This window comes from Mirounga leonina, unplaced genomic scaffold (genome assembly GCF_011800145.1).
Source record: "Mirounga leonina isolate KUSES-001 unplaced genomic scaffold, KU_Mleo_1.0 Mir_173, whole genome shotgun sequence".
NCBI lineage: Eukaryota > Metazoa > Chordata > Mammalia > Carnivora > Phocidae > Mirounga > Mirounga leonina.
In genome coordinates, this window is record NW_023270447.1 from 81,884,736 (window position 1) to 81,910,258 (window position 25,523).

Consider the following 25,523-nt stretch of genomic DNA (forward strand, 5'->3'; position numbering starts at 1 on the left):
AGAGGCAGCTTTGGGTCCCAGGATGGGCATTTCTTCTCTCCAGGACACTTGAGGTTAACAAAGGTAACCCCCCCAGGCCTGCCCCCACTGTATCTTGTGCCTCTGACCCCAGAGATGCCAGCTACCCACAAGGGGCAATGCCTCTTCCTTCCCCGAGCCTGGAGGCCGTCACTGTGCTCAAGTGTGTAGACCCAGCCTGCCAGAAGGGCTTGAACTAGAGAAAAATGGAAGTAATCTGAATCCAGCCTTGTCCCTGCCCCCTTCCCTGCCCAGGTGGGGCAGCCTGACCACAGGAATCCCAGGGGCTCAACTTTCCATCCTTAGCTGTCATCCCCATCCTCAAAACAAGACAACTACCAAGATGCATTCAGAACACCTAGAACTTTAATGGATACTTAGTAACCACTTCTCCGTGAAGACTGTTTTCCAAGGGGGTTTGAGCTGGCAGCGTCGGCCACCCCCTCCAGATACTGAGGGATGAGGGTGGCCGGGGGGAGGAGGGGTGTATTGCTCTCCGGACAGGCAGGGCATTGGGATGCTGTGGAATGGTGATTAAGGGGCCGTTCCCGCTGGGGCGGGGCTAGGCCTGGGGCTCGGGCACCATCCTCCACCATTTGAAGGCAAAGGGTACCCGGCGGATGTTGGCACAGGCACAGGAGTCCCCGATTTCAGTCAGGTAGCAGTCGAAGTCATCGATGAAAGTGCACTGGAAGCCCAGGGGCTCTAACAACTGGCAGATCTTTTCTTCCAGGCAGCAGATGCCCTTGATCTGGGGCCCAAAAGGCTTGGGGATGCCCAGATTCTTGTCCATCACGATCATCTGCAGCTGTCAGAGACAGGATGGGCAAAGCTGAGGTAGGGGTCAGAGCCACGGAAGAAAGCCCCCTTGGTGGTCAGGCTCAACCACACGCAGCAAGCACAGGGCAGCTTTCTTGAGGCTGTGTCCCTGCAGACATGACCAGTCAACCTCCGCAAAATCCAACTCACTTTTGCTGAAACTTCCCGTGGCCCTGACAGGTTTCAGCAAAACCTAAATCCCGGTCGGGCCACGGTCTGGCTCTGCAGACCTCCTTGGTTCCTTTCTCTACGGCGCTTCTCTTGTTCTGGACAGGAAGTTTCCTAATCTGGGTGCCTCTCCTGGGATGCCCTCCCCCCAAGCTCTGTCGGTTGACTTCGGTCCATTTCTCCTTTCTCAACTCCAGCCTCTCTTCCTCAAACACACTTCCCCCACTGCTACCCACCCCTGCTCCCAGGGCCATGTCGTGCCAGGGGGCCCCCTGGTCTTCTAGAATTAAAAGCTAGCCACGTGTGACTGATGAATGCAGGGCCTGTGTCCCTGGGATTCAGAAGAGGGTAAGCAGTGCCCCCGTCTGTGAGGTGGGCATGTAGCATCGCTCCCTCAGGGTTGGGGATGAGCCCAGGGCCTGGCCCATGGTCACTGCTTGGCCAGTCACCCAGCCTGGGACCTGCTGGTCTGCTCCCTGAAGCGGTGTTCCCTAACCGAGGGAGAGAAGAGCTTCCACACCTCCCTTCCTCAGGCACCGCTGTCTGCTGGGCCTGAGCCTCTAGTCCCGCAGCAGGGAGGTCAGGAGACCAGCCGGAGTTCGCAGAACATGCCCCCGCCCAGCCCAGCCCCTGCATGCCTCACCAGGTCCGGGAAGTACGGCCTCGCGAACAATTTCGCCATCTGCTCGTTGGAGGGCACGTTAGTCAGCTGCTCCAAGCAGAAGAGCTGCGGGATGTCAATGATGTCCCTCTCCACCAGGCCCAGCTCCTTCTTCAGGATGTCACGGTTCAGGTTGATGCACTTCTGTGGGGCAGGAAGGGGCCGGGAGACCCAGGGTCATGGCCTGAATGGCCACGGTCTTCATCCCACACCGTGTGCGGGCAGCCTTTCATGGCCGGCCCGCCCTCCGACAGAGGGCACACAGTTCCCTTTGGGGGCTGCGGGGGGTGGTGGGCGTAGGGCTCGGAGGAAAGGCCGGGATCCCACACCTGGTCGGTGCGGGGCAGCATGGGGGTGGGGGCGGTCGTTTGGCCCTCAGTCCTGGCCAGCGTGGGGGAGCTGGGCCAGGCCAGGCCAGGGCAAGAGGAAGTCCTCTGTGGGCAGCCTGCTTCCTTCCTTAGGCTAGGAGCCGTAAGGTCCCAGGGGGCAGAGTGGTTTGTGCTGTGACCTTGGACAGGCCCTTGCTCTTTTCCAGACTTCTGTTCCCCACTGGAAGTTGGATAAGCTCTTCTGGGAACTCCTAGCCAGTGATTCACAACGAGGCTGGAGGTGCTGGGTGGCCCAGAACACAGCTCATGGGCCACTTCAGGAAGCATGGAGACGACCCTGGTCCAAATCTCCAGAACTTGGAGCTTCTTAGGGGAGTTGGGGGGGGTGTCCTCAATTTCCTGGTCAGACACTAGGCAACTTGTGTGGCCCAGAGCATGTCTTTGTGGGTCAGACTTGGGAATCAAACCCAGTTCCCCCTACTCCTTGGCTTAGTTCACACCTGGGCGCTAAGCCTCCCTATCCTCCTATGCTTCAGGGGGTGATCAAGGTAATCAAGATAATATCTTTCATGATGCTTGGGCTAAGTAGTTGCTCAATGAGGACCTTGTCTAAATTGTCCATGCCTCCCCCCACTTTTTGGAGAAGGTCTCTCACCCCTTGGGCCCTACCTCTACATAGTTGTTCTGCTTCCTCATGTTTTCATCAGCCAGAAGTTGATTGATGGTGTTGGCCTCCCTCCCTGTAGACGGAAGGAGAGGGCGGGCAGGATGTAAGACCAGGGAGCAGTTCCTCCCAGGGCCGGGCCAACTGGGTGTATTGTTACCCCGGTGACTCTGACAGGTGACCTGGCCGTCTCCAGAGACCTACCTAGGTCACCTGTCACCCCTGGGGACTGACATCAAGGTCATTAAAGCTCAGGGAGGACTATTGCTGCCCCCCAGCCTCTCTGGCCCTGGTAGGAGGGGAGACAGCCTGGAACAGGTTAGCAGGTGACTCCAGCCCCCACTCCCCTCTCCCCTGGGCAGCTCTGTGCATCATGTGACCCAAACCACCCAGTCACCTCCTACCTGAGACCTTGACTAGGCTATTTAACTGCGTTCCTCAGTTGCTTTGTCTTTAGGACAGGGATGGCCTGCTCAGGCCCCAGCTGAGGTAACACAGTCTTCGGTGTGTGGGGTGTGATACTGAGCGGCTCGTGCTCAGTAAATGTCACTTTCTAGAAGTGTTTCTAGAACCCATGTGATTCCTGGGCCCCACCCCAAAGGTGGATTCACCAGGTCCAGTGTGGGGCTGAAATTGCGTGTTTCTGACAAGCCTCCGGATGACCCTGAAGCCGCCCTTGGAGGAGCATGGGGTCTAGAGAGCTTCCCAGCAGCCCCTCCCTGGGTTCCCACGGACTTTCAGACAGAATGACTGTGCCCCAGCCACATGATCTCCGCCTGTCCACGTAGGTTTTCCACAAGGTACCCAGGGGACCCCTGAAGTCCAAAAGCTCAGATACTCGACTCCACGTTCCCCGAGTAGGTAGACATGAGTGTTGGTAGCACCTGGTTTTGCCTCCTCATCCCCCCACGGAGTCCCCTTCCCATACACTTGGCCGCCCCCCTCCGCCACCCCCCAGAACTTCTGGCTGACTGGCCCGGGCGGCCCTAGCATCACCAGAATAGCCCCGAAACAGAAGAGGTTCTCATGTGCTACGCGTTAGGCTTTCCTGCTTGCCTGGCACTCTGCGCAGCAGGAAGCACAAAGGGAGACCGGCCCTCTAGAGAGGGCATCTGGGAAAGGAGGAACTGGCTTCTGCTTCTGTTTCAGTGCCAGGGGCTTTGCTCACCGTTGGAAAGGAGCTGGTCCTCCCGGACCTCTGCAAACAGAGTCAGGTCTCCGTAGCCCTCCTTCTGTTTCTCCTCGAACAGTCTGTAGCAGGAGCTGGGGCTGGCCAGGAGCAGCCGGAAGCCCTGGGAAACTAGGGTCAGATGCTAGCTTCCCCTCCAGAAGCTTCCAAGGGGCTTTACAAGGGGGGAGACCCCTCCCTCTCCAGCCTGCACCCCTACCCCCACTGACCTTGTCACCCTCGCTCTTGTCCTGCGTGGGGATGAAGCACATGAACTCATCCACATGGCCGACCATCAGCCAGTCCGAGAAGAGCTCCACCGGGGCCTGGACTCGCTGGGCGTAGAGGAAGTCCCGGAGGGCCTTACCCATGTCTCGGCCCTCCTTGCTAAGGGTAAGACAGAATCAACAGCCCTTGAGCCAACATGATGCAGGTGGGCCACCACCTGTTCAGTGTCAGGCTCCCTTCAGCTAACTGACTGCTCTAACCACTGAACTCAAGGGACCGGGGTCCATAAAGGATGGGGTGGCTAAGAATCCTCTGGCCCAACTCCGGACCGAGCCAAGGGATTCTAGCTAGACCAGCTCTGAACCCTGGGACACGAGTAGCTCTTGGATTTAGATTAACGGCCACCAAGAAGTCCACACACCTTGTAGAGATAAGCTCCTGCTGGTCCCTAGGCCAGCCAAATTTAGCATCCTTCCAATCTGAACCCAGGAATCACCACTCCGAAGCATGAACAGTTCGTCTGCTTTTTCTACCTGTAGTCTCCTACGACAATCAAAGACTCAAAAATCCTTTCTGGGCAGTTTAAAGAAAGGTCCAGGGCAGATAACCTGCTGAGTCGTGTGGGAGTCAGGTGGGACCCAGTGATTTACTAGGTCCCCTCAGTTTTAAGAGCTGGCCACCACCTGGCCTCTTGCCTCACCTGGGGTAAAAGCAGCTGCCAATGAGGATCCTGCCTAGGGGGTACTCTTTCCCTTCCACCTTGACAGGTGGAGACACCATCAGGTTCCCAATAGAGTCCATGCTGGCCATCCTGTGGTCCTTGGTGCCTCGGATCATATAGCCAACCCCTGGGCTCTGGAAGGAGACCCAGTGGGGCAGGGCTGTTAGGAAGGATGGGCTTTAAGCCCCAGTCTTACCCCTGATCCAGACTCTCAGGTAGATTCCCACACCCCCTGCCCCCAGAGCCACTCAGGCCCCCTCCCCCTTGGCACTCCGTCCCTTCTGGGCAGGCGCCATGCCTGACAGGTTGGACGGGGTTTAGATCAGCCAAACCGAGCCCCACACCAGGGAGTATTTCATGGGGAAGTCGTCCAGCGTGAGGACCCGGGGGGTGTCGAGGACCAAGGAAAGCGTCTTATGGGGAGCCTGGGTGTAACAGAAGGCCATCTCATCCTGGAGGGGACAGGAAAAGGAGTTGAGTCACCTTGCGCCATCGGCTGCTTTCCTGCCCGTGTCCAGCTTGCCAGTCACAATGCTCCCTGCACACAGGCCACCTCCGGGGTGGGGGGGCAGGCAACAGGACCCCCTTCTGCCCACTCCTGCTTGGCCCCTGAAACTCAGCTCAGGCATCCCCTTCTTTGGGGCTTTTCCAGACCCGTTCTCCCATGCATCACGTTTCAAACCTGGGTCACCTAGCTTCTCTTCCTTCTCTTCCCTTCCGCACCCCATCCGCGAACAAGCCTTGGACTTCTCTCTGGCACCATTCGGGCGAAGCCACCGTGCTCTTGCCCAAATTACCCACCCCCCTGCAGCCAGTGCGCTTTGATTCTTGCCCCTTCCTAAGGCCGGTTCTCTAGTTCTCAGCCAGAGGGGGCTTTTTAAAACCTAAATCAGAACATTTAACTCTCACTTCACACCTTTCAATGTCATCCCACCTCATTGTAAACTCGTTTCTATTCCTTACCTTGGCTTAAAAGATCCCTAATATTCGATCTGGCTCTTTCCTCCCTCTGGCTTTTCTGCTCTGATCTGGCCATACCAGCCCTTCTGTTCTTCAGATCCTCCAAGTAAACCCCCACATTAGGATCTTCACATCAGCTGTGCCTCTACCCAAAGAGCTCTAATGTCTAATGTAGCACCTACCCCCCAATCTTTGTACGGCCAGCTCGGTTTCCTGAATTTGAAGCTTTTCCTGACCACCCACAACGGCCTCGTTTGGGCTAGAGACTCACTACGGCATCTTGCTTTCACAGCACGGAGAGCCCCTGTCCTTGCTGGAGTAGGAGCATGATCCGTCCCATTGTCCTGTAGCTCTAGTACTTAGATGGTGGCCAGTGTATGGTCCTCACTCAGCTACTTGTGGAGAGGAGAGCACGAGACTTCAGGGCTCTGCCAGGTCCAGCTGGACGCTGGAGGGGGAGCCCTGCCCCAACAGCCAGGAGGCAAAAGTGCCAGACCTGTTAGCACCTGGGCGTTCTGTGGTCTCGAACACACACAGTCCGGAACGGGAAGAAGTTGGACTCTAAGCTATCCCTTAGTGGCTAGGATTTGGGCGAGCCATTCACCTCTAGTTAGTCTGAGCTTTGCTGGGCAGGTTGAGCGGACACGTGGAGCTGGTCAGATGCACCACCTGCAGTCTCCCAGCCCCTCCCCCAACAGGTGGGTTTTCCCCAGGTGGGGGGTTACCTGGAGCCACCTGCCCATGCGGTTGGGGTCCTCGTAGACAGATGCCACCTGGCTGTTACTCTTCTCGCTCAGCTCCATCACTGTGTTCACAAAACCCTGGACCTGCAGCTCTCTGCCATGGGAGAGAAGCCAACTCTGGGGAGCCCTTCAAGGGTCCTTCCACCCTGGTCATGGCCTTACTCTTCCAGGGACAGGGGGCACCTCCTCCTGGTGAGGAGAGATCATGCCCCTGGCCCCAAGGTAAGCAGAACTGCTGTCCCCTTCTTGCACTACCTCCAAGATCTCCATCTGGCAGCCGGTTCCTACACCTCCACCTCTGGCTCTAGCTCCCCCCTCGCTGGGACCTCTGGTCCTCAGCTGCTGTCATCCCCATCTTCCCCGTTCTTGGCCTTTCTCCTCACTCGGCTTTAGTTCTCCCCTCGCCCCTGTGCTTGGGCTGACTCGCTTGGCAGAACCCCAACCCTGGTTAGCCCAGTTCCACATTTCTTCTTCCCTAGAACTCAAGCTACTGGAAATAGTTGGAGAAAAGCCCCTGGGGACAACCGGAACTGGTCCTTAGCACCAGACAGCCATCCTCCTATCAAGTCCCTCATCCCCATGCTCTGCTCTCCCCCCTGGAGCCGCAGATGAGCAGTCCCCGTACCTATCTATGGGGACCTATGGACACGTCCTACCAGCTTGGTTCCTGGAGCTGCCTTTCCCTTCCTCTCAGATTCTTCCTGCTCTGCTAGATCATTCCATCAGCAGCATTCTCAGCTTCCCACCTTAAAAAACAGCCTCCCCTTGGCCCCATACCCCCTTCTCGCTTCCTATTTCTTTGGAGTTTTGCAACGTACTCCCTTCTCATTCATCTTTCCATGCTTCCAAAGCCACCAGGCAGGATTTCTTGCCACACAGTGAGTGGCCTCCATCTTGCCAAACCCAATGGGCATCTCGTTCTCCTCTTGGGGTTTCACACAGCTGGCCCCTCACCTGGCCTCCCTCTCCCTTAACCTATGGGTCTCCACTCTCCTGGTTTTTAATCGAACCTCCTCTCCCTTCTTGGTTGTGTTAAATCACCCCACAGCTCACTGCTCAGCTACCTTCCCTATGTGCACTAGTCCTCAGATGAGCGTGGCTAGGCCTGTGGCTTTGAACATCCTCCACCTGCCAGGGGCACCCAGACTCGTCTTGAGCTTCCCAACTGTCCATTGAGCCCCAGAAGTCTAGAGACCCAGTGGGTGTCCCCAGCTTTAAGTCACCAGGGCCAAAGCAATACTCTACCAAGTCAGCAACGGCACCACCATTCACCTTCCTGGGGACCCCAAACCCAGGGGACAGTCTTGTCTCCTTTAGCCCATGCATCAGCTCCCCTGGGTCAGGGGAGGGGGGGGGGAGGTCTGCCTTCAGCACACCCCTGGATCTAACGTCTGTGCTCCCACCCCCTGGCCTGCACCACTGCTATGTCAGGTTTACACAATTGCAGTAGCTAAGCCGGGTCCTGCCTTCTGCTTGTGCCCCTGGTTTTCCAGGTGGCCGGAGTGCTTGTACAGATGGGACCCTCAATGGCTTCCCACAGGTTTTACCAGCCAGGGTCCTTTGTGCCCTTCTCCATAGGTATGTGGCCACCTGGCTTCCCTGCAGCTGAGAGTGACCGTCTGCAGGCCATGAGCACATGAGAAGTGGTTCAGGAGACTTCTAGACCTCAGCAGGGACTCATGACCGCTCTGCCCGGCTTGGACTCCTCCTCTTTCCTGGGGCGTGAACATGCCTGGGCCAAGCCTCTGTCGCAAAGATGGAGATGCCACCCCAGGGAAAGGCATTAGCACAAGACAGAGGAGTCAGGGCCCCTCTGTGACCGAACAACGCAACCCTCCTACCTGTGGCCATCTAAGGGGGAGAACATGGACTTCAAACCACTGCATCTGGGTCTGTTACAGCCCCCGAGGCCCCACTGCCTTGGTCCTGCCATCCTCCTCCTGCTCCTGCCGGCTCATTCCTGGCTCTCTGGGCCTCCCTGCTGTCCCTGGCGCACGTGCCTATCCTTACCTTTCCATCCTTCACCCTGCTTTCCAGCACTGGCCACTACCTGGAGCCATGCTGTCGTCCACCTCCCCATGAGAGCAGGAGGGGGACGGTCACATTCACTGCTCCGTCCCCAGCACTGTACAGGTTTAGACAGGACTCCAAGCAAGGACTATCTTGGGGATAGGGCTAGACAGTTCAGGCAACAGAAGCTCACTCTGCATGGGGAGAAGTCTAGTGATCTCAACCCACCCCCTCCAGCCCTGCGGACGGACAGAATACCAGGAAGGACCTGGCGCAGGCAGCCCGAGGGTCTCTTACCTGCACAGGTAGACCTCTAGAGGCATCTGGGTGCTGGGAGTAAAAATGCAAGGGGCCACCCGGAACACTACCATGTCCTTGTACACCAGGGTCTCTGGAATTGACTGCAACGTCACACAGGGTCCCATCAGCAAGCTGCTTCCGTGTCCCCTTCCCCCAGCCACAGGCCTCCAGCTGTTCAGCCCTGCCCACCTCTGGGCCCTCCCCATCCTCTGCCAGGCACGAGACCCTAACCCTACCCGCAGCAAGCCTGGTCTCCCCCCGCCCACCCGCCGCCGTCCCTGTGCCGCATGAGAGAGGCTTCCTCCCCACATGGCCCCTGGCCCCGGGGCTGCTGGTCTACCTGAGGGGACATACCGGGTCTTGCGATTCTTCCACCAGGGAGACAGAGTAGGAGATGAGGCCTGAGAAGTCGGCAGATGGGAACTCCATGGCTTCGACATAGAAGGTTTCCTTCAGGTGGTTCTCAAGGGGGGCGAACGTATAGGTATGCTGGCCAGGCCCCAGCAGCACCTCAAAGGTGCTTGAGCTGTCTCCTGAGGACAGAAGGGATGGGCCAGCTGCTGACGTGGCCCGGTGCCGTCTCCACATCGGACAGTGGGGGTTCCGGCTCGTTCCTCCCGACAGAAGCCAGGTTCGGAGCTCCAGCAGAGCAGGACCCAAGCTGGCTTTTCTGTCCCCGCATTTCTGATGCTTAGGGCTTAGGGGACAATTAGCATTTGTTCCCGAACAAGGGCCAGAGCTCACGAATGCTGTTCAAAGACCTATCCCACATCAAGGGCCAGGGCTTGGATGAAGATGCCGGCCTTCAAGGCTCTCGGTCCAGGGTGAAGGCCTGAGGCAGGTGGTTCTACCCTTGGACCAGCTTTGGGGAAGAAATCCTCAAAAGCCTCAAAGGTGAGAAGCTGCAAAGTTGGGCTTGGCAGCCTTATCTGAAAAACCAGACCCTGCTCGAGTAAGCACTAGGGAGGGGTCCGTGGGAATGGTCTGTCGGCCAGGGTAGGCCTCGGATCATTTCCTGAGAAGCTCAGGAAAGTTCCTATCGGCTGTTCAGAGCCTAGCATGTTTGGGTTTCATGGGTTGTGAAATAGAAAACCATGCACAGGAAAGAAGTTGACCACACCCTGCAGTTGTCTCTAGTTAATTCAATCCTGGATCTGTTTGCTCTCCATTTGCAGAGATCGTCCTGACTCGAGGCCACCAAGCTTCCCCACCTGACCTTCCTGCCACTCTCCTTGTCCTTCCGACCCATTCCCGGTGTGGCCGCCCTGCCCTAATGGCAGCTACTCCTACTTAGAGCCTCTAGAAGGATGCTAAGTCTAGGAGATCCCGGTCTAGGTTTCCCTGGGCCACCAAGGCCACCAAGGCCCCGAACCATCTAGGCACCGCATCCTCTGCAGTGCGCTCTGGTACCCAAGCAGCCAGAGGAACCACATGCTGAAAGACCCCACTTTAGGAGCAGACCAAACCTCACCACCACTCAGGAACACTATTGTCACACTGCCGTCCTACTTAGCGCTTCTGCTTCTCGGGTCCTCCGAGGGGCATGTTCTCCTCCCTAGCTCCCTCACCTCTGCCTGATCATGCCCCCTGCATAGATGTGCCGTGTTTGTCCATCTCCAGTCACTCCCCCTCCCTTCCAGCCCCCCAGTCACCACCTCCACACGGTTCCCTTTACGGCAGAGTCCTCCCACATGCACGTCCACAGTCTGCCCACTTCGCTTCCAGCCCCGCATTCTTACCAAATTCATGAATGACCGGCATTTTGAAAACCGAGACGTTATCACAGATTTGATTAGCCTAGCAACAGCATCTGCCACGGCCGATCATGGCCCTCACTTTCCTTTGTTTCTAGAACTTCCTCTGGCTTTCTATTTCTCTGGAAATCTCCCCTCAGACTCCTTTGCTATATCTTACAGAACAATGTTCTCAAACTTTAGCCTGCTTCAGAATCACCTGGAGGGCTTGTGAAAACACAATGCACTGTGTGTCCCCGCCCTTTAAAAATTTTTTTTAACTTATAAAAAATAAATTCTACCCTCAACGTGTGACTTGAACTCAACCCCACAGTCAAGAATCACATGCTCTACAGGCTAAACCAGCCAGGCACTGTATTCTTGGCTTTAATTTTTAAGGGGCATCTGGGTGGCTCAACCTGTTAAGCATCCAACTCTTGATCTCAGCTCATGATCTCTGGGTCATGTGCTCGGGCCTCACATTGGGCTCCACACTGGGCGTGGAGCCTACTTAAATTTTATTTTTATGTAATCTCTACATCCAACATGGGGCTCTAACTCAAGATCCTGAGATCAAGAGTCCTATGCTCTTCTGATGGAGCCAGCCAGGCACCCCCTAAGTTTTTTGTTTCGTTTTTGAGTGGAAAACCCAACAGTTTGATATGGGTGATGAGCTACAACATCTTTAGCAAGCTATACAAGTCACTGCCTCCATTATTGGCACCCAACGGGCCACACTGGGCTAGAGCATCCCTGTGGCTGAACCAGGCTTAGACCCATGGGTCTAAGGCTCACTCCCAGCCCACATGTGGAAGGACCACATACAACCAACCTGGGCTGCCTCTCGTGGGTGGTCCCACATCACTTCCAAGTTCAGCTGTGGTCTGCAGAAGAGACGGAGCAGAAGACTGAGCGAGGGCCCCTGAGCGCAGGTGAGGGAAGCAGCCGAGGCATGCTCTCCAGTGCTGGAGACTGGGAGATGGTCAATCTACAGCAGAGCCTTCCCTAGTCGCCCAGCTGAAGCTGAACTTGGGTTTTAAGAGAAGGGAGCATGGCACATTTCTCCAGAAACAACGTTCAACCTCGATTTAAAGAATTTAGAGGCACAGAATACTAAGCCAGTTTACATGGAAAACTTGTTCATTCAAGGACATTTTGCTGGACACGTCTACCTCCACTTTCTAAACCAGCAGCCCTTGCGCCTTTATCTATAGAACAGGAACGTGCACCTGCCTTCCAGGTTGGTAGGGCTACAGATGGGCGGGTGTGGTGTGGCGCCTGGGATGCACAAGCTCGCACAGCTGCCACGCCGCCCCTTGGCTTCCGAGTTCTGGAAACTCGATCTAGTGGGGCCTTGTAGAGGAGTGAAGACGGCCCCTTCTGGCAGGGGTAATTGGGAGAAGAGCTTAGCTTGTCTGTGTAAGGCCATGGCTTCAGCCAGTGCGCGTCTCTCCCAGCCATGAAAACCCTACAGGACAGGCACTGCCGTCATCCCTACTGGAGAAGTGGTTGGAAGTACAGAGACTCACCCACATGTGCAGGCTCAGTCTGTGGAGGTGGCAGCCAGAGTGTCCCAGGGACACAAGCGTGGCCCCACCAGGCCCCCACCTGCAGCCCCAGGTCCCAGCAGGCCTCCAACAGGGTCCCTGCTGGGAACGACACGTGGCCACAGTGCCCCCCGATGCGTTGGAAGAGTAAGCGAAGCTGGAGTTGGTGCAAGAAACTCACTTTGGGGCCGGTAGACTCTGGCCTTCTCTGCCTCTTCCTCCGAGGTGTAGAGAACCAGCCGGTATTTCTTTAAAGCGCAGCCGGGCCCTTGAACATTCAGGGTCATCTGAGACAGACTCTTTATTTCTGGGCAAAAGACAAGGTAAAGGTTCGGGGGCCTCCGAAGGCCAGCACCGAGGAGCGGTAGGGCCAGGGGTGGGGCTCCTATATTGGGGCCCTGGGGACCCTCTGCCTCCTGTTCTGGCCCAGCCCTGCAACAGGTCTGTGCGGCCTGCTTCCCCACATGGCCACAGGCAACTTGCCATCCCTGGGGTCTGCTAGGAGTTAGGACGGCACTCACCCCATACAGCTGGGGAGAATGCACAACCCCTACAAACACTGAGAACAGGGCCTGGCACGGTCCGCCCAGAGAGGGTCCCCCTCCAGTGTGAACCAGGGCATCCCTTTATACTGCTAAGACCCAGAACCTTGGTCCCAACCACAAGTGAGGACCAGATCCAAGACTGCTCTTGCCTAAGACAGTCGGGGTTCCTGGCCCAGGTCACAAGAGGGCTTTTAGGAAGATCTTCGCAACTCCCTCATGTTTAGCCTTCTCAACTACTTTGTGAAGCCAGCTAGATCATCCCCATTTTACAGATGGCAAAACAAGACCAGGGAAGTTAACACACTCAAGTCCATAGGTAGGATATAAGTTTGTTACCTGACACCAGGACCCACACTGCTCCCACGGAGCTGTGTGGCCTCTTCCTAGTTACAAGCTTCAAGCCTCTGACAAGAGACTTTAGGCTCAGAGCGGGGACACCTCAGCCTGGAATCCATGTTCGCTGAGGGGTGTGACAGCAAAGCCCCAGGGAGCGGTAGACCCCGGGGAGAAAAGCGGCCACAGTCCCAGGACAGTGGCCAGTCCTTACCTTCTGGAAAGAACACCTTCGTGGTCTTGTCTACAATCTGGACCTTGTCAGCAGGGCTGCAGTTCACCAGCAGGATGGCACCCCAACCACTGGGACCCCAGACCCAGTTTTTCTGCAAAGACGACAGGAATGTTGACTCAGGAAGAAGCCAGGGAAATCCTGCTTTCCAGATGCTACCCCGCATCAGGAGCAGAGCCGAAGCTTTCTCCAGGGTGACAGGGACCTCTTGGGGAACTCAAGCACTTAGAAGAAGCAGGCAACGTCAGGGCAGTGGGTGGAGAGGCAGGGAAAAAGCTGGCTGCCGGTCACAGCTCTCTGCCTGGTTTCAGTGCTGGGGCAGCAGGGATGGAGGCAAACGGGAGGAGACCCGTCCCACGCAGGGAGCCTCTTCTGGTTGACCGAACAACCAGGCAAGGATGGGGACCTAGTGTCACCAGACATTTTCGTTTTTTTGAAAGAGCTAGACACAGACTTCATCAGTTCTGATTGTATCGGAGCTGTTGGACTTCAAAGACACCATGTAAGCCAGTCTTTGGGCCCGCGCCCTTCCCCAGGCAGCCTCACCTTAGCCTGCTTGTCACTCGTCATCTCGACCTGCCCACTGCGGTAGATGTCCACATCCAGGGAGACCACTGAAACAAGAGGGAAAGTTTCCGCCACCCAGACCTGCTGGACGGAGCCTCGAAGCGCCAGGTAACCCTAGCGGTGCCCAAAGCTGGGATCAGGGATCAGGGATGCCCAGCCTTTCAGGCATGCTGTCAGCTTAGAAGAAAGTTCCTCCAAGGCAGACTGCTTCTCTGAGCAAGTCTGGAGAGGACCAAGTATCCGCATGTCTCCCCCAACCCCCTGGGGGTTCACAAACCAAGTCCACTGGGGTCCGAATGCCATCTCTAAGCTCTAAGACTCAGGAAGGGCTCAATCCACAGCAATCCCAAGCCTCTTAGAGCTGAAGGATCCGGGCACTGCCGAGTATCCTCAGAGGCTCTTCTTACAGTCTCTACACTCCACCTTCCACTCCTCCCCACCACACACTGACTACCACGCGGCTCTGCCCTGGTTTCATTTTTGTTCATAGAGCTTGTCTCCTGATGTGCTCCGTCCCAACTGGAATGCCATGGCCGGAAGAACAGACCACAGTCGCTGCGTGTACTTTGCCCCTGCACGGATGCTCAGGGACCAGATCCCTGCTACGAACCAGGTACAGTTCTAGGTCCCAGGGCTCCGGCAGTGTGCTAGACAGGCCCGGTCTTCTTCAGTCTTAGGGAGGAGAGTGTCAGAGCACACACACCACATTCAACAGTGGCGAGGGGGTCAAGAAATAAGCAAAATGCATATTGTTTCTGATGGTAAAAGTGCCGTGGAAAACAAGGAAGGGGGTGGGGGGGTTGTTTCAGTTTTAGACGATCAGAGGAGTGTTCTAAAGAATTGAAATATGAACAGAGGCTGGAAGGAGGCAGAAAAGGGATCAATGTTAATATTTGGGGTAAAAGTAATTAGAACAGGAAGTGCAGGGTGGCAAGGTCAAGGGTCCAGAGGCCAGCGTGCCCAGAGCAGAATGAGCATGGAGAAGAGAAACAGGCCACAGGGCAGAGATAGATGAGCTCATGTAGGTTTTGTGGGTAAAAGGGACGCCAGCTTTAATCCAAGTATGCAGAAGCATTGGAAGGCTCTAATCCGAGGAGACGTTACCAGATATCCTTCTAAAGACATACTGCTCTGGGAGCCAGGTCAGGAGTGGACGGTGGAACAGTAAGGACAGAGCAGGGACACACACACACACACACATACACACACCCAGGGAACCTGTGCAGTGACCCAGGTAAGAGGATGGTGGCTCGGACCAGCTGAGAGCATCAACGTGGCTTGTAGCTGGATTCCAGCCAACTTTGAGGAAACAGCAACAAGACCTATGGATTGACATGGGTGGAGGGAGAGGGAAGAGGGACACCCAGCATTTAGGCCTGACCAGCTAGAAGGGTGGACCACGGTCCATGACAATGGGCAGACCATCAGGAAGGTAGGCGCTGGAGGAAAAGAAAACCAATCCGGGTCCTCCTACTCTGCCACCATCTTCCCCGGAAGTAGAACCCGTTCCATTTGGGTTATATTAAAGATTGAAATGTTGGTTAGACACCCAAGAAATCACACTGGGTTAGCAGATACCCAAGTTTGCGGGAGACGCCTGGCTGGAAGAGTTTGGATGAGTCCTCTATCTGCAGAGCCACAGGCCCACTGCCTGAGCTTGAAGCTGGGTGGTGGGGGGGGTGGGATGAAGGATCCAGCAAAGGGACCCAAGAAGGAACAGCCGGCTAGGTAGAAGGAAAACTGGGTGCAGGGTCCCTGAAAGGTTTCAGGTAAAATGGGTCCAGAAAGGGTGAGCAGTTGTATCAAACATTGCTGCCAGGTCAAGGCAGGGGAAGACCGAGGACCAGTGGGCTTAGGGACCTCCATAAGGGCAGTGCTCCTGGTGGGGTCTGGCTTGAGACGGTACCAGAGAAAGGGAAGAGAAACGGAGGGTGTAGAGTTAGGGGAGTAGGGCTCGAAGACGATCCAGAAGCAGGTTTCAGAGAGCAGAGGTTGTTTCTTGTTCCTTAAGAGACTAGGCAGCATAACGTGCTCCTATTAAAGGAGTAGAGGTTCCCACTTGTTCTGGAATGATCCAGAAAAGGAGTTGGCGGGGAGGGGTAGTGGCTTCCTACATCAGTAAATTGCTGAAGGAAGTTTCTGAATGAGTGAGAGGGGAAAGGATCGAATGCGAGAAGGTTAACTTTGCACCAGACACACACCAGTTATAACAGGTGGCAGAATGCAGGTGGGGCTGAGGGTAGGTGGGTAGGACAACGGGAGCTCAGGGAAGTTCCCACGCCCGCTCTCAGGGAACGAGGCCAGCAGTGAGTGAGGGCGGCAGAGAAGGGACCGTGAATGGGCATGTTGGGGGGAGTCCATCCAGGACCCAGGAGGTAGATTACAGGGAGAGCCCCTCGGCTCCTCTTGCTGCTACAGAGCCCCCCCCCCCCCCCGGGGTACGAGCACACTCACCAATACCCGTGAGGCGGAGCACAGCCGTGGCCACAGGGACGTCCTCGTCAGGCAGATAGTACGAGACCAAAACCTGTAGAGATAGCAGCCAGCACCCATGGGAGTGGAGGGCAGGCGGGCAGGAACAGGGCCTTGGGCTAAGTACCCATGTCCAGCCATTGGCCTCACGTTACAGCTTCTGAGCTTCTGATGTCTGACTGTGAGCTGGGGCAGGGTCCTCCACGGGGCGGCCTGACTACAACCCTCCCAGGTGGGCTCTACCCTAAGGGCAGAGAGAGATCAAGGCACTTGCCCTACATTCAACCGGAAAGGGGTGGCACGAGCTTTAAGATCCAGGCTGTCTGGCTCAGAGGTCAAGATTTAGACTGGGCTACACATCCCCCCTACTCTTCCCCTGCATTCCTGGGATCCCACCTGTTGCCCCAGAGATGGGCAGTGGGGAAGCAGAGGCTCCCAGTGGTTCAACTGCTCACTCAAAAGCAAGTAGGACAGCTGGGGCGGGGCCTGGAATCAGAACGCAGTCTTTCCTGGGTCGTGCACCAAATCTGCTTCCAGAGGGCCTCCATACGTTAGACAAAGACCTGCCCTTCAGCCACTTGGCCTGGACCACAAAGCCTTCATCACAAACCAGAGAACTAGCCAGCAGCTGCGGCCATGTTCTCATGCATGTGACCCACCACCTCTTCCTAAATGGAAACTTCTGTCCTCCAAGGCCCAGTGTCTCCCTCAGTGGACCACTCCTGACCGTGCTGGAGGCTGAGCCGCAGGCAGAGCATGCTTCTCAGGTCTCTGGGCTCAGCCAGGATGCATCACAGCTGCGAATCTTCCCTGTGAGCTAGGCAGCGATTAAGTGTTCTACCTGCCTCCAAGGGAGGTGCCCGCCCTGGGCAGAGCGCAGCATGGGGTGTGTTCTACCCATCTGTCACCTGCCAATCACCGGCAGACTATTCCAGCAAGTTCTGCCGACCGAGTGCCCTAGTCCTGAACGGGCCTCCGTGTTCTCACCCCCACTTCATGTTGGAGTCGGCTGGAGAGCTGAGCCACAGAAGCCAGGGGCCCACCCGGGAGGCTGACTTAATTGGCAGGAGGTGTGGTCTGGGCGCTGAGTGTTACAGAGTCCCTGGTGGTTCCAATCGCCCCATATGAGCCATCAGCTGTGACCACAGAACCACCACCAACGCCAAACTCAGGAGCCGGCTTTCCAAGGAGGTCACCCTCCCCGCCACCACCAGGGCCCCATTAGGGGAGACAGCTTGCCCAGGGGAAAGAACACGGCCTTGGGCTCAAATCCTAGATCTCTCCCACTCTAGTCATGTCATTCAGGTTGAGTCTAGAGGTCATTCCGTGCCTCAGTTTCTTCGTATGTAAGATGGGGGTCAGGCCGACCTCTTGAACCAGAACTCCAGATACCCAGTACACAGCATATGCACTTACTACACATTAGCTCTTCAGTTTCCTTAAGATCCTCACACCCCCAAAGACCAGCCTTGGTCAAAAAGCCCATCTGAGTTTTGCTGCTAAGACCTTTGAGCCAGACTTGAAAAGCAGCTTGTTGGGAAGCTAGGCCGGAGTCGTGGTCAGGAGCCCAGGGAGGAGACAGATGTGCTGGAGCTTGAATCCTGGCTCTGCTGATCACTCCCTCCCTCCCTGCCTGCTTCTTTGTGTCCTGGGGCCATGGAGCACAGCCCTCACAGTTTCGGTGCGAGCACTGAACATTAGGCAAAACACCTGCATGTTTCACAGACTAGGGGCCCAGGAAACACCATCTTTCGGGAGGGAGCCCCCAGGCTTACCTTGTCACTGTCGATGGCGGAGCTGGGGGAGGTCATCTTCACCAGCACGTCTATGGGATGCGACAGAGGCCACCGGGTCGGGGCGGCCTCCTCCCCGCTCACTGCTGGGACCGTGTTGGGGATATCCACCAAGACCCCAGGAGAGCCACTGACCGTGAACGATTTGCACTTCTCCGGGGCACACCTGGTCGGCCCGACGAGGAGACAGACTTTAGGGCACAAGAGTCTCCCGTTCTCGGCCCACAGGGCAGCCGGCTTGGTGGGGGATGGGCCCTGACCGCGGCTCTCCTTAGGGTGTTGAGGCAGAGGCCGGCTGGTCAGGGCAGGTTTGTGGTCCTCACACAACTTCAGCCTCACTCCTACCTTCCCCCACTCCAAGGACCCCGTGTCCTTCCCCTGCTAGCTCTAGTCCAGAGCCTACCCTCCCGCCAAAGCTCCAGAAGTTACCAACGCTACACCTTATTTGTAAGCCCATGGAGGGAGGAGCCATTTGTCTGAGCCAGAAAGGATCCCCGTAGGGGGAGAGACAGGACCTGGGCCTCGGGAGGTCCGTGCGGTGACCCTGGGGAAGACCGGCCTCAGGAGCAAGTCAGCCCTCCTCCCCCCCCCACTAAGGCTCCATTTTACAGGAGCCCCCCTCCCTTAATCCTCATGGCCTCCTAGAGAGTCAGCCTCGCCCCCATTTCACCGGTAAGAGGACAGGATCGGCAAGGCACTTGTTCGTCTAGGGTTCCTTAGCCCACGCAGGGCAGAGGCAGGACTTAGGTCAGAATCCTACAGGGTCAGGACCGGGGGCCCTTAGATGAGGGGATGGGGCAGGAGCCAAAGATGCAGAGAAGGGAGGTGACCCCCGGCCCCCACATAACCTAGGGCCAACCCCAGTACAGGAACCAGGCGCCAGCCTCCCTGCCCGGCCCCGCCCCCCAGCCAGCCCCGGCAGAGCCCCCAGCTCCTCACCCATGGAGATCCAAGCAGATTTCCGTGCCCAGCACACACAGGACATGGATGGGGCTGTCCAGGGACAGGTGAATGATGCTCTGGAAAGACATAGCGCAGCCCTCCGAGCTGACTACCCTCAGACCCAATGACCCTGACTCAGCACAGCAACCTCAAATAATGCCAGGGCTCACCTGCGCCCTCCCCTCTTATGGGCTCAGGGCCTCCCCAGCCCAGCCCCTTGTTAAGGAGGCTTCAGCAGCTGCCCAGGTGTGGCTGATTTTCTCCACTGAGATTTGCTGGGGTGGGGGTAAGGGGGTGGTGCGGAGGAGCAGGTGGGGTCCGAGCCCCGTGGTCACTAATCTATCAGGCAGCTGGTTCCCGCAGATCCAGGGCATCTGAGGCTGGCTGCTTAGGTCTCTGGCCTTCAGCTGGGAGCAAGAGGGGCTCTGGGGAGCTGGTGCCGGGGGCGCTGGGCAACCTGGCCATGACACCGTAGGACGGACTCGGCTGGAAGGTGCTGTCAGGAGCACCTATCTGCAGGGGGTATGTGGGGTGGTGGTCAGGAGGGCAGCGTGCGGCAGCATTGCCAGGCACTGGGGCCTCAGTGCTTCCAGAAAATTGCTGAGGTGAGCCGGGCAAAGTGCTGGACCATGGTCCTCAATGCGTGATGGTTGCAAAAAGGATCAGGAGGCTTGGTACCGTTATAGACTCCTGGGCCTGGCAGGTCTGGGGTGTGGTCCAGGAACCTGAGTCCCATCCTCAGGTGATTGGGGGGCACTCCTTGTCCAGAGTGGTGGCATCAGCTCCCAGAGGGGGCATGGCAAGTGTTGGTGGGATGAATGAACCGAGGAGCCCCTGGTGAGCCCAGTTCACCAGCTGCTTCCCATCGTCCCTGAGCTCACTAGGCAAAGAAATGAGAACAGCTCCAGCCCAGGGGACTCACCAGCTAATTTTAAAGCAGTGTTCATGTTATGGTTTAAAGTGAGGGTTTAGGGCGCCTGGGTGGCTCAGTCGTTAAGCGTCTGCCTTCGGCTCAGGTCATGATCCTGGAGTCCCGGGATCGAGTCCCGCATCGGGCTCCCTGCTCGGCGGGGAGTCTGCTTCTCCCTCTGACCCTCCCCCCTCTCATGTGCTCTCTCTCATTCTCTCTCTCTCAAATAAATAAATAAAATCTTTAAAAATAAATAAATAAATAAAGTGAGGGTTTATGGTTATTCTTGAACAGGTACTACGTTCGCATGGTCCCAAGTTCAAAAGGGGCTTGCGACAGTGTCCCTCCTGCTCTCTCACCCACCCAGTTCCTTCTGGAGGCGGTCGGTGGTATCCGTTTCTTCTGTGTCTTTCCATATAAATGTATCGCACAACCAAGCAAACATGTATGCATATCCTCCCCTCCTTCTTAGTTTTATGTAAGTGGCAGCATATGCTACGTAGTATCCATTTCTTGCTGTTTGCATTTCCTAGTACAGCTTGGAGAGAAGTTCGTCCTGGCAGCTTGTGAAAAGCATCCTTATCCTTTTTTATGGCCGCACGGTCCTCCCAGCAGAGCGGCACCGTGATAGGTCGACACATTTGTTTTCAGTCTTTGGCCCTGACACACAACGTGGTGATGTGTAACCAGTGTGTAACAGTGCAGGGTACATAAATTGGGTCCTGAGTGAACTCGGCTCGGTCAGCCAGGCTTGTTAAATTCGGGACTAAAAGTAGAACTATCCTTCCTTGGAAGCGTTAAGCATGCAACATAACTGTCAGGGGTGGCTTTACTTAGGGGGCTCTTGGACACAGCGGGTTGGCCAGGAAGACCCGAAAGCCCCTTCTGTTTGGGCTGAAAGGGGCAAATATTAAGCAGGCAGGAGGCGCTCAGCCCGTGTAGGCTCCCACCCACACCACCAGAGGTGGGCTGGAGGGAGGGGATGGTCGGACTGGGGAGGGGCTGCTGAGGGTTGGGCTCTGGCTTCTGGAGCCAAACCGTCTGGGACCTCTGTCCCCCTTGACCTCAGACAGCCCTGCCTTGTGCAGGGTTCTCAGCGCTGTCGGGGAGGAGCACTCTCAACCTGGAGACCCCTCTGGGCATGGAAGGGACTTGGAGGGATCTAGAGTGGGCCTTGCTCCTCTCCAGGGCGCTTCCTATTCACCACTGAATCCCCAGCACCCACAAAAGAGTCCTGGACAGAGTAGATGCTCAATAAATTCTTGGGGTGCAAATGACTACATGACCCCCATACCCCTCAAAAAGATACCCCAGTGGGCTTCCATCGGGCTCTCCAACCAAACCAAGGGCTCTGTGACCACGAGGCAAGTTTTCCTAGACTCCCACAGCTCCCTGCATGCTTGCTCAGTGTAGACTGTCCCCCTCGGCTCCTCAGGAAATTTCCTTCATCACTCAGGTAACCAGGTCCCGTGGTCAATTTAGGTCACGGTGGAGGTTGCTATGGTATGCCACGTGACCCCTTTCAGGACACAGGCACTTATCCCCCAGCTGCTGCCGGCCCCCCTCCTGGAACTGTCCACACTGCCAGTTCCCACGGCTGTGTCCCTTCCTTGGGGGCAGTTTCCTCCAGTGTGGCGGGGGGAAAGGGCAGGTTGCTTGTCTTAATTCAGGACAACTCCAAGGGCCTATCCCAGCAGCAGGGCATCCCATGGGTTACCCAAAACCTTTGTAGCCCCCACATCCCTGCACATTGTCTCCCGTTGCCCCCCCACCACACTCCCTCCCCAATGTGGTTCCCTATCCACCGCCTCCGGGTTCCCACCCACCACCTGCGGGCACCTCTCCCCCTCCAAATCTGTTTCTGGGAAGCAGACATGAAACAGTTACCAGACAATTTCAATTCAGAGGTTCAAAAGTCAAACTCCACACAAAAGAAAACCTCCAACTTGGTTTTATAAAACTGTATCTGCCCCCCCGACAAAAGAAATGTTAATGATGTGGCATGCTATCCCATTACCGTATTCAAGTGTATCAGCTCAACACTGTGCAACTTAACCTTATACAGTGTTATGTGTCCATTATATCTCAGTCTTTACTGATGGATTGATTTAAAGATTCATTTAAAGATTATTTATTTTATGGGACGCCTGGGTGGCTCAGTCCGTTAAGCGACTGCCTTTGGCTCAGGTCTGGGATCGAGCCCCGCATTGCGCTCCTTGCTCAGCGGGGACTCTGCTTCTCCCCCTACTTGTGCTCTCTCTCTCAGACAAATAAATAAAATCTTTAAAAAAAAATTTTATTTATTTATTTGAGAGACAGAGAATGAGAGAGAGCACATAAGAGGGGGGAGGGTCAGAGGGAGAAGCAGATTCCCTGCCGAGCAGGGAGCCCAATGCGGGACTCGATCCTGGAACTCCAGGATCATGACCTGAGCCAAAGGCAGTTGCTTAACCAACTGAGCCACCCAGGCGCCCTCTTTTAAAAAATTTTTTTAAAAAGATTATTTATTTTAAAGAGAGAGCAGGGGGAGGGGTAGAGGGAGAGAGAGTCCCAAGCAGACTCCGCACTGAGCCTGACGCAGGGTCCGATCTCATGACCCCAAGACCACAACCTGAGCCGAAACTAAGAGTTGGCACTCAACCGACTGCGCCACCCAGGTGCCCCTATATCTCAGTTTTTAGAAAGTTAACTCTTGTCCCTTTCCCATTAAGGTTTAATGCAGGTGCAACGCTTCAAGCTGTGGAAAAGGGGTGCAGGGATTCTCTCTGCCTGCCGCAGCTGGACACAGTGGTTCTTAACTGTGGGAGGTGGACTAACGGCCCCCCAAAAATGTCAGGTCCCAATCCTGGAACCTGTGTCATCTCCCACAGGAAGTCTTTGCACAGGTGACCGCGACTCTTTGAGATGGGGAGATTATCCCGGCTTTTCTGAGTGGACCCTAGAAGCAGTGACGAGTGTCTTTATAAGAGAAGCAGAGGGAGATTCGCCACACACAGAAAAGAAGGCAAGGTGACCACAGCGGGTCCTGGAGGCATGCCGGCGGCCACCAGGAGCTGGAAGAGATGAGGAACGGACTCCTCCCAGAGCCGCCGGAGGGGACACAGCCCTGCCCGCCCCTTGATTGTAGCCCCCCCTGAAACTGATTTCGGACTTCTGGCCTCCAGAACAGAGAGAATAAATTTCGGTTGTTTTAAGACACTCAGTTTGTGGGGCGCCTGGGTGGCTCAGTCGTTAAGCATCTGCCTTCGGCTCAGGTCATGATCCCGGGGTCCTGGGATCGAGCCCTGCATCGGGCTCCCTGCTTGGCAGGAAGCCTGCTTCTCCCTCTCCCACTCCCCCTGCTTGTGTTCCCTCTCTCGCTCTCTCTCTGTCAAATAAATAAGTAAAATATTAAAAAAAAAAAATAAAAGACACCCAGTTTATGGTAACATGTTACATACGGCAGCCTCAGGCAAGTAACCTGTGACCGCTGGGGAGGGGAGGGGAGGCAGCAGGAAAGTTCTCGCTTCCCAGGCACTGTCCTAGGATGGCTCTGTGCTCTGCGGGGCTGGCAGGACTTACAGCAGGTGCTTTCTCTCGCTTGGGCTTCCCTGGTCCTTCACAGAGGCTCCCGCGCCCCATGAGTGACTGGGGGAGGCTCCCCTGGGTCTGTCTTGATGCCAAGCCTGCTCCAATCACCAGCTTGTCCCTCAGTCCTTCTGCAGCTCCTGCAATCTGGCAAAACCTTTGGCTTTTGTCTGCTGAGGCGGGTCGCTGCTCCAGGCTGCCGTATGGGTCAGGTCTGGGGACAACCTCACGCCAACGCCCCGCTGTGCACTGTCCCCTTCCTGGTCCACAAAAACCACTCGTGCATCCTTTGCCCCAGCAGTTTTGGAGGGGAAGCAGCTGACTCGCTTCGGAGAAGCACGGTTTGACCCAGGGTTTTTGGATCCTCTCTACTGTGGTGTGAGGGTAGGAGCTTTGGATGTCCACCTTTTCCACCATCGTCTATTCTCCGTAACCACATGAAAACAGTATCTCTGGGTGTTTAGTGAGCATCACAGACCCTATGGAGCCAAGATCTGGCCTTCATTTTCAAAATCTGGAGGCATCAGGTTTTATTTTCTACAGAGGAACCTAAATCCCTACGTCAGGGCCATGAAAGAAAACGTACACGAAGGACACAGAGGGAGACAGGTGACTTCATTCCACAACCCCCCCCCCCCCGCTCCTGCTCTGTACCACACCTGGCACCTGGGGACAGCATCAAACAAGCCCCTTCACGGTCTTAGAATGGGAATGACAAATGCGAGGGACACAGAGAATTCGCTGGCGTCTGTATGGATCTCACACGACAGTCAAATCCTCACGCTCACGCCCCCTCGGGTTCTAGCACTGGCCGTCTGCTACCTTTTTCTCAAAGGACAGCACGAGCAGGAATGCAATTCCTGGCCCCACCTTTGCCCTCGGAACTTCGTACACATCCCTTTGGGGTCTCCCGAGAAGTCTGAGGCTGACATGACTGTCCCTGGCGCTCTTCCTGCCGATGTGCTCGGCATCCAGTGTGCTTCCTATAAGTTTCTTTATCAGGAAACACACAGCGGAGGTGTGTCTGTCACACATACACGTGACAGCGAGTCATCAGACGGGCATCCGTATGCCTCAGGATGTTCAGCCGGCTGGCTGCTGGGGAGCTGACTTCAATGCAGCTTAGAGGAGGGATGTGCCGCATCCTCGGGGCTCAGCCTCCCCCCCACCCCCCGCTGCCCCACCAAAGGCTCCATGGGAGCTTAGAATCAGCTGGGCTCAGATCACAGAAGACTTCATAGACCAAGTATAGACCTGGGAGAAAAAGCCACACAGAGTAGCACTGACCTTCAACTTCGAATTTGCAACATTCAGCCTGACCATGACCATGAGTGAACGCGCAAAGAGCAATGAGAGCTTGACCTCCCTTACAAAGAGATTATCAAACTTTATTGCAGCATCTCACAGCGGAAACAAGTTTGCAAGGCCAGGACTATCTTGGGATCTTCAGAGGGGGTGCCCAGGGCTCCAGGGCACGGCGGAGGGGAGCAAGACGCTGCCGGGAGGGTGGCCACGCCCAGGGAGACGATCTGTCCCCCAGAGCTCCTGCTGTGCCACACTGCAGGGGACCAGAGCCTCTGGCCAGGAGCTTCCGAAGGGAAAGGACACGGGGTGGGGAGGGCGGGGGACCGGCTCAGGGCACCATGTGCCACCACTTGAAGGAGAAGGGCTGCCGGCGCACGTTGGTGCCGCAGTGCACCTCCCCGTGCAGCGTGTGGTACGGCGTGAAGTCGTCGATGAAGGTGCAGTGGAGGCCCAGCGGCTCCAGCAGGGACCGCACCTTCTCCTCCAGGCAGCACTGGCCATCGATGATGGGTCCGAAGGGCTTGGGGATGCCCAGGTGCTTCCCCAGCACCAGCATGTTCACCTGCAAAGAAGCGGGGTCCCAGCCCAGGGCCAAAGGCGTGCAGCCTGCCTCACTGCCCGTGGGTCCACTTTTCCTTCTGACCTTCCAAAACAGCAGCCCCGCTTCACAGATGGGGAAACAGAGGCCCAGAAAGGTAAAGTCGGCTACTTCTGGCCACCCTGCTGGCCTGGGCCTCAGCCCCAAATCTGTCAGACTCCAGGGCCCATGTTCTCTCCTTCCCGAACCT

At 56.3% G+C, this 25,523-nt stretch overlaps 2 protein-coding genes across 4 annotated transcripts in view; both read right to left on the reverse strand.

The window, feature by feature from the left end:
* Nucleotides 1–362: 362 nt before the first annotated feature.
* PADI6 (peptidyl arginine deiminase 6) lies at nt 363–19,060 on the reverse strand. Its single transcript, XM_035019661.1, has 16 exons — nt 18,951–19,060; nt 17,994–18,177; nt 16,201–16,273; nt 13,726–13,793; nt 13,162–13,273; nt 12,251–12,376; nt 9,144–9,322; nt 8,787–8,890; nt 6,462–6,573; nt 5,121–5,228; nt 4,756–4,910; nt 4,058–4,214; nt 3,828–3,951; nt 2,665–2,735; nt 1,649–1,810; nt 363–826 (listed from the first exon to the last, which is right to left on the reverse strand). The coding sequence occupies exons 1-16, from the start codon at nt 19,040–19,042 to the stop codon at nt 581–583; spliced, it is 2,073 nt and encodes a 690-aa protein (XP_034875552.1). The 5' UTR covers nt 19,043–19,060; the 3' UTR covers nt 363–580.
* Nucleotides 19,061–24,800: 5,740 nt separating this feature from the next.
* PADI4 (peptidyl arginine deiminase 4) overlaps nt 24,801–25,523 on the reverse strand; it is a 40,893-nt gene continuing 40,170 nt past the window's right edge. For all 3 annotated transcript variants that reach the window (XM_035019665.1, XM_035019664.1, XM_035019663.1), the window contains one exon: nt 24,801–25,297. In XM_035019665.1, the coding sequence (XP_034875556.1) occupies nt 25,064–25,297 (234 nt within the window). In that variant the 3' untranslated portion in view covers nt 24,801–25,063. The remainder of the gene's footprint in view (nt 25,298–25,523) is intronic.